Source organism: Eretmochelys imbricata, chromosome 7, assembly GCF_965152235.1.
Source record: "Eretmochelys imbricata isolate rEreImb1 chromosome 7, rEreImb1.hap1, whole genome shotgun sequence".
NCBI lineage: Eukaryota > Metazoa > Chordata > Testudines > Cheloniidae > Eretmochelys > Eretmochelys imbricata.
In genome coordinates this window covers 91,073,931-91,082,383 of record NC_135578.1, presented here as the reverse complement: position 1 = coordinate 91,082,383, position 8,453 = coordinate 91,073,931, and the positions used below count along the sequence as shown (strand labels likewise).

The 8,453-nt window shown below is 38.3% G+C and overlaps 1 protein-coding gene across 1 annotated transcript in view; it reads right to left on the bottom strand.

The window, feature by feature from the left end:
• Positions 1-2,454: 2,454 nt before the first annotated feature.
• The window catches only part of LOC144267443 (lysosomal acid lipase/cholesteryl ester hydrolase-like), a 37,047-nt gene continuing 31,048 nt past the window's right edge, over positions 2,455-8,453 (bottom strand). Inside the window, 2 exon segments of the mRNA XM_077821424.1 lie at positions 2,455-2,688; positions 4,355-4,426. Coding sequence (XP_077677550.1) covers positions 2,455-2,688; positions 4,355-4,426 — 306 coding nt within the window.

The following is an 8,453-nucleotide window of genomic DNA, read 5'->3' as shown; positions in this document are numbered from 1 at the left end:
CTTAGAGACTAACAAATTGACTAGAGCATAAGCTTTCATGGGCTACAGCTCACTTCATCAGATGCATAGAATGGAACACATAGTAAGATATTATATACACACACATACTGATAAGTTGGAAGTTACCATACCAACTGTGAGAGGCTAATTAGTTAAGATGAGCTATTATCAGCAGGAGAAAAAACTTTTGTAGTGATCATATGAGCAGAGACTCTAAATACAGATTTTGTCCATACCTACCTGATATGATAGCCATCTAGGAGGCTTAAGAGAAGCAACTTCCACAGAGCAGCCTAGAAGCCTCAGCTAAGAAATGTAAATGAAAGGAAAATGTTTGCCAGCCTAACATGATTGCATGAGAGCTGACAGGTGTGGGGCTGAGCTAGTGAAGAAGGCAGCCAAAAGGCAGACAGATACCATTTCTAAGAAAGAAAGAAAAGCAGGTGATATTTGCTATTATTTTGGAAGTCTGGTGAAAATTCAAGAAAAAATGTGCCTATAATTTTTTGGTTTGTGACTATTTTGTTCTGTGTTTGCAATACATGTGGAGGGGTTAATTTTACTTCTGGCTGCTGTATCCTCTGTGTGTCTCTCCTTCACTCATCTTTGGTAAAAACAACCACCCAACAAAAATCTTAAAATGAAAAATATCTGTCCCTTTCCATAGTCATTTCATTTAAAAATCGCACTTATGGGATGTTGTTTTCACTATTGCCACCTCTGCATGTTCAAAACTCTCAAGTTAGACACCCAAAGGGGCATGAGATTGGCTTCAAAATCATGAGGATAAAATGACAATTAAACTGTTTAATGTCATAACAGTAATCCAGGCTTTTTTAAACATCTAACTCTGGTTGAGGCTGAGATACCCCTATTGATAGAACATCCCTCCTCATCCCCACCAGTCCAGAAACTATTGGATATACAGTAAGAGAACTTGCATTCTTATATTAGATCGAACATTTAATACAGGCACAGCTAATCCAGGGACATACACCAGGAGATGATTGAGTTTTTTATTTATTAATTGCAAAAATCACAAATTTGTCTTAAATCACAAATCATAACTCAAAGCATAAGTACACACAATATATTGCCTTGATTATATACCTGTCACATGTTTTCCAAGTTAATCATACCATAACCGCCCAGTTTCTTGCTGTTAATAATATAAAAAGCCCCACAGCCTCCCTACAATGTTTTTAAGACAGGAGTACGAACAGGCAGGAACAAGTTTAATTTTTCAGCACCTTAAACCCACTGAAAGAATCACCCAGGGCAACATATCAGAAGTATATGAATTTTTTAACTGAAAGAACTCAAAACAGAATCAATAACTTCACTCACTTGAAAGCAGTAAACAGCTGAGTCTGCTCACAGCTTGCTTGCAGCTGATTACTGACTAAAGGAACTCACTTCCCGTAGTTAGCTAAGCCTAAACAGTAACCCATATTTCAGTTTGTGCCTACTGGTTAGTAATTACCACATCAAAGCTGCTCATGGAAATAGAGTATCTGAATTTTTAGCATAACTCTTGCTACAGTGTGGATTGGATGGAAAAATTTATGAATACCCAGAAAGCTGAAATAAATCTTTCAATATGAGCTAATAAAACTTAGCACGTGTAATCTTTTGATCCCTAAAATTCTTTACAAACATTAACAAATTAATCTTCACTACATCCCTACAAGGTAGGCTATTTTGAAAATAGGAAACTTGAAAGAGAAGTTGAGTGAGTTGGCCAGAGGCTATGAAGGGAATCATTCTCAAGCACCAAAGTCAACTGTTTTTTGACCTAAGCACTTTGACAATCTCTTTAAAAGCTTCCCACTAAAAGCATGCTTTTTAAAAGTGATGAAAGAAATGTTATTGTCTGGAACTGGATGAATGTCATGAATCACCCACTCATAGACTATATGGCAGAGATTAAAACATTTCAAACAAAGTGATCCCCTGTGGTATAACAGGGGGTATGTACATGACTGCTTTTGTAGGTCTTAAACAGATTCCTCTTGGAAATGTTTCAGAGTAACAGCCATGTTAGTCTGTATTCGCAAAAAGAAAAGGAGTACTTGTGGCACCTTAGAAACTAACCAATTTATTTGAGCATAAGCTTTCGTGAGCTACAGCTCACTTCATCGGATGCAACATCCGATGAAGTGAGCTGTAGCTCATGAAAGCTTATGCTCAAATAAATTGGTTAGTCTCTAAGGTGCCACAAGTACTCCTTTCCTCTTGGAAATGTATCTCAGCTTCCTGAGGTAGTTCCCTAGTTATTGAAATTCACCAGGTTGGAAAATACAGTAGAGTGACAAATGTAGTAAAATACAAGTCAGTCACCATAAAGCCCTTTACTAATCCCCTGATTAATCACTTTAAGGAAAGAAAACCATCCTTATTTCTGAGCACAATAGAAGGATCAAATCATTCAACCTCAGGAACCACTGTGTGGCTTCAGGGATGCTTCCTCATCAGTTCAATGATTTTCACATACATGCGCTTAGCTGCATCAAGACCCCAGGTGAAATCTAGATGTTCCCATTCAGGAAAATGCTTGTGATAAATGAGATTAGTAATTCGACCAAGTAATGCGGCCACGTCCTTTGGGTCTGCAAACAAGTCATGTCCACCACTCCAAATAGCAATGGGCATTTTCAGTTCTTCTATCTTGTATATAGGAGGGGTAGTCTGGCAAAAAGGGAAATGGATTAGAAATGAAAACCTGTAAAGCTACACCAATTTTTTAACAAACCAATTCTGAAGAGACAGAGGCCTACTTTCTTGGTTTCACAATCTGCTAAAATAAAAATAGTAATAATAAAACCTGCTTTCTTAGTCCATTTTTCATCCTGTTAATTGCAACAACAACCCTATTCCTGGATTTTTGCATAATACATGAATGAAAATTCTCCAGCAATTTGATATCTGGATTGGGGGTAAACCTTAACATTAGAGTGATCAGTTTCAAAAGATTAATAACCATGCTTATAATACAGGTGTTAAAGTACATTGGTTCATGTTACACATTTTGTAAGAAAATATATTTGTATCATCTTAATATGTCCTAGCATTCTATTCACATCTTATAGGACTGTGATGCACTGAGCAAAATACAAGCCATTTTATTTCTTGTGCTCCATTTGTCCATAACCCAGACTGTTGCAGCTTATTGCTTATTAAAATGGGACATTTTAGACCACTTTTTTTTATTCATAGGCTTTTCTTTGGTACTCATAGTACCTCACAAACCTTAATGAATTCATCTTCACAGCAATCCTACAAGGAAGTATTATTATTAATCTCAATTTACCAATGGGAAACTGGAGTAGAGGGAGACATTAAGTGCATTGCCCAAGATCATACAGGAAATCGGTGACAGAGCCAGGAACAGAATTTGGGTCTCCTTAGTCTGAATCAATGCCTTAAACACAGGATTGTCATTCCTCCCTGTAGCTATACACACACACCTCTCTTTTAAATTGACCTTTGGTAGCAAAGGGTGCGTGCTTTACATTGCTTTGGTTTTAAATGGTATATTTAGGAAATATCATTGCCACAGCCACACAAAACACTGAAAATGCAAATACTAGCTGTTACAAAATGGATTCTTCACTTTCTGTTAAAAGATGCAGTATGCAAGGATAGCATCAAAAGACACTCTTAGCTGGCAGGGTATTACCGCCTTAGAGGATGAACCTCCTCACACAACTCAGGGCATGTGACTTCTGGGGATTTCCTTCAACTGAAAGACAATTCTGTCTTCTTTGTTAACAATCCAAAGCAAGTCTATTACATTTATTAAAGAATTGCCAAATCAGATGGGTGTTTTGTGGATGAATGTAGTATGTTTGAGTGTTGCTGTATGCATACCTGATGCACTAATTTCTCCATAACAATAATCCTCTCATATCCGGGATTTGTTTTGTTTTTTGAAACATCCTCTAATTTTGCCTTTCCCAATTAGACACTGTCAATAGTCTAGCAGCTACTATCAGGTGAGAGATTCATTCCTTTGCCTGTGACCATTCCCACTGGAAAGTCCCAGGAGAATTATCAAAGGATCATCTGGTAATAAATCTCCATCCATTTGTAATATTTGGTTACGTATCTTAATAATTGGACATGTCCACATATATGCATGAAATCACCTCTTTCTCCACAGTTTCACCCACAACTATCCGAACACAATCTATTTATATATATACTTTTTAACCTCACTGATGTAAGGTATCATTGGCACATCTTATAGAAATTTTCCTTTATAGTACTAAATATTGAGCTTTCCAGTCCTCAATTTTTTTTTATTTTTCTTCAAAGCTCACAGCATTTTTCAACAAAAAGTATGTTAACCTACCTGATTGTATTTTTCCATGTTCTTTTCCTTAGAGCCATAGTCATAAGCTTGCAATTGCTTTGAATACAATACCTATTAATTATATAATATAAAAAGTTATAATGATAGTGAAAGTCTGGATAGCTCAGGGGATAGAGAGCAGAATACAGCGTCTTTCATCCTGTTAAAACTTTGGGCCAAATGCTGCTCTCACGCTGTTCCGGTGGTTAACTACCCACACTTTTAGAAATGTGTACTTTATTTCTAACCTAAGTGTATTTCTCTTCAGTTTCCAGCCATTGGATCATATTACATCTCTGTCCACTAGATTAAAGAGCCAACTGCTATCAGAATTCTCCTTCCCGTGTAAGTATTTATAAATACTGAATTGAAGGACTTTAAGGAACCAAACAGTAGGCCAGATTGCTCCTTTGTGTCTCTCCAATGACTTCAGCTGTTACACCTGAGAGAAATTTGAACCATTGATGTAAATATGGAGTAACTCCACTGACTTCCGTTACTCCAGATTTATACCCAGTGTAAGTGAGATCAGAATCAGGCCCATTGTGTTTACCAGTCTTGGCTATTTTCAGGTCGTTAGATGCAATTGGTATATTAACATTTATATTGGAGTAGTGCCTAGAGGCTAGCCAGGTCAGAGGCCCTTGGTTCTAAGCATCCTATAATCATGTAGGAAGTTACAGCTGCTGTCCCCCGCAGAGGGGCATATTTTGCATCTTAATCTAGAAAGAATGCAGGAAAACAATTTTTATCCTAAGGGTAGTGAACCAGCCATTTGTGATAATTGCTTGACTATTCTGGGCTCAGTTGAAATCAAGGAGACTACTCACATAGTAGGGTACTATGACCCAATGAAATGGATTCCTTCACCAAGTAGTTGCTGAACCAACAAGAGGGGATGCCATTTTAGATTTAGTTTTGGTGAGTAGCGAGGACCTCATAGAAGCAATAGTTGTAGGACACAACCTTGGTTAGAGTGATCATGAGCTAATTCAATTCAAACTAAATGGAAGGATAAACAAAAATAGATCTGTGACTAGGGTTTTTGATTTCAAAAGAGCTTACTTTAAAAAATTAAGGGAATTAGTAAGGGAAGTGGATTGGACTGAAGAACTTTTGGATTTAAAGGCGGAGGAGGCTTGGAATTACTTCAAGTCAAAGTTGCAGAAACTGTCAGAAGCCTGCATCCCAAGAAAGGGGAAAAAATCCATAGGCAGGAGTTGTAGACCGAGCTGGATACGCAAGCACCTTAGAGAGGTGATTAAGAAAAAGCAGAAAGCCTACAAGGAGTGGAAGATGGGAGGGATTAGCAAGGAAAGATACCTTAGCAGAACACTTAGGGATAAAGTGAGCAAGGCCAAAAGCTATGTAGAGTTGGACCTTGCAAAGGGAATTAAAACCAATAGTAAAAGGTTCTATAGCCATATAAATAAGAAGAAAACAAAGAAAGAAGAAGTGGAACCGCTAAACCTTGAGGATGGAGTGGAGGTTAAGTATAATCTAGGCATGGCCCAATAGCTAAACAAATACTTTGCCTCAGTCTTTTAATGAGGCTAATGAGGAGCTTAGGGAAAATGGTAGGACGACAAATGGGAAGGAGGATTTGGAGGTAGATATTACCACATCCAAGGTAGAAGCCAAATTTGAACAGCTCAATGGGACTAAATTGGGGGGCCCAGATAATCTTCATCCAAGAATATTAAAGGAACTGGCACATGAAATTGCAAGCCCATTAGCAAAAATTTTAATGAATCTGTAAACTCAGGGGTTGTACTGTATGACTGGAGAATTGCTAACATAGTTCCTATTTTTAAGAAAGGGGGGGAAAATGTGATCCGGGTAACTACAGGCCTGTTAGTTTGACATCTGTAGTATGCAAGGTCTTGGAAAAAATTTTGAAGGAGAAAGTAGTTAAGGACATTGAGGTCAATGGTAACCGGAACAAAATACAACATGGTTTTACAAAAGGTAGATAGTGTCAAACCAACCTGATCTCCTTCTTTGAGAAGGAAACAGATTTTTTGGACAAATGCAGTGGATCTAATTTACCTCGATTTCAGTAAGGCATTTGATATGATTCCACATGGGGAATTATTAGTTAAATTGGAAAAGATGGGGATCAATATGAAAATTGAAAGGTGGATAAGGAACTGGTTAAAGGAGAGACTACAACAGGTCACACTGAAAGGTGTGGAAGGAGGTTACTAGTGGAGTTCCTCAGGGATAGGTTTTGGGACCAATCTTATTTAATCTTTTTATTACTGACCTTGGCACAAAAAGCAGTAATGTGCTAATAAAGTTTGCAGATAGCACAAAGCTGGGAGGTATTGCCAATACAGAGAAGGACCGGGATATCCTACAGAAAGATCTGGATGACCTTGTAAACTGGAGTAATAGTAATAGGATGAAATTTAATAGTGAAAAGTGCAAGGTCATGCATTTAGAGATTAATAACAAGAATTTTTGTTATAAACTGGGGACGCATCATTTGGAAGTAACAGGGGAGGAGAAGGACCTCAGACTATTGGTTGATAACAGGATGACTATGAGCCGCCAATATGATGTGGCCATGAAAAAAGCTAATGCGGTCTTGGGATGCATCAGGCGAGGTATTTCCAGAAAAGATAAGGAGGTGTTAGTACCATTATACAAGGCAGTGGTGAGACCTCATCTGGAATATTGTGTGCAGTTCTGATCTCCCATATTTTAGGAAAGATGAATTCAGATTTCAGCAGGTACAGAGAAGGGCTACTAGGATGATCCAAGGAATAGAAAGCCTGTCTTATGAAAGGAGACTCAAAGAGCTTGGCTTGTTTAGCCTACCCAAAAGAAGGCTGAGGGGAGATATGATTGCTCTCTATAAATATATCAGAGGGATAAATACCACGGAGGGAGAAGAATTATTTAAGCTCAGTACCAATGTGGACACAAGAACAAATGGATATAAACTGGCCACCAGGAAGTTTAGACTTGAAATTAGATGAAGGTTTCTAACCATCAAAGGAGTGAAGTTCTGGAACAGCCTTCCAAGGGAAGCAGTGGGGGCAAAAGACATATCTGGCTTCAAGACTAAGCTTGATAAGTTTATGGAAGGGATGATACGATGGGATAGCCTAATTTTGGCAATTAATTGATCTTCAACTATTAGCAGTAGATATGCCCAATGGCCTGTGATGGGATGTTAGATGGGGCGGGATCTGAGTTACTACAGAGAATTCTTTTCTGGGTGTCTGGCTGGTGAGTCTTGCCCACATGCTCAGGGTTTAGCTGATCACCATATTGGGGTCAGGAAGGAATTTTCCTCCAGGGCAGATTGGCAAAGGGCCTTGGGGTTTTTCGCCTTCCTCTGCAGTGTGGGGCATGGGTCACTTGCTGGAGGATTCTCTGCACCTCAAAGTCTTTACATCACAATTTGAGGACTTCAATAGCTCAGACATAGGTTAGAGGTTTGTTACAGGAGTGGGTGGGTGAGATTCTGTGGCCTGTGTTGTGCAGGAGGTCAGACTAGATGATCATAATGGTCCCTTCTGACCTTAAAGTCTATGATTCTTAAGGGTGGCAGAATCATGGCCTCTTTGATTAGGCAAGGTCACTAACTATTTGTATTTCTATTTGAGAGACAAGATATGTAACACGATTTTATCAAAATTCCTCGTACTGACCCATTTAAGTTCTTACTGACCTTATGGAGATTGTTTTAAAAGATTTTGCCATTTTTAAGAGAAAATTCAAGAAATTATCAGTCTGATCCTACAGCAATGTTGTTACCTCTTCATTTTAGGTTTAAGATTTAAATTCTGGTAATGTATATTAATGGCATTCCAGCTGACATCAATTTTTAATGAAAAGCCAAAGATCACATAAGGAGCACAGTACATTACACCTAAATTCTATTATTTGTAATAGAGGAAAACAAGGATATTTATTCGCAGTTTCAGATCAAAATCTTTAGAACGTGCCAGCCTTCTTCTATGCATAATAGGCTGAATTCTGCACCACTGACTTTCAACTGGTACACGATCAATCCCGGTCAGGTAATGGTGACAGCACGGGTAAAAAATGTTAAAGCACCTAAGTGACTTAGGAACCCCAAGTCTCA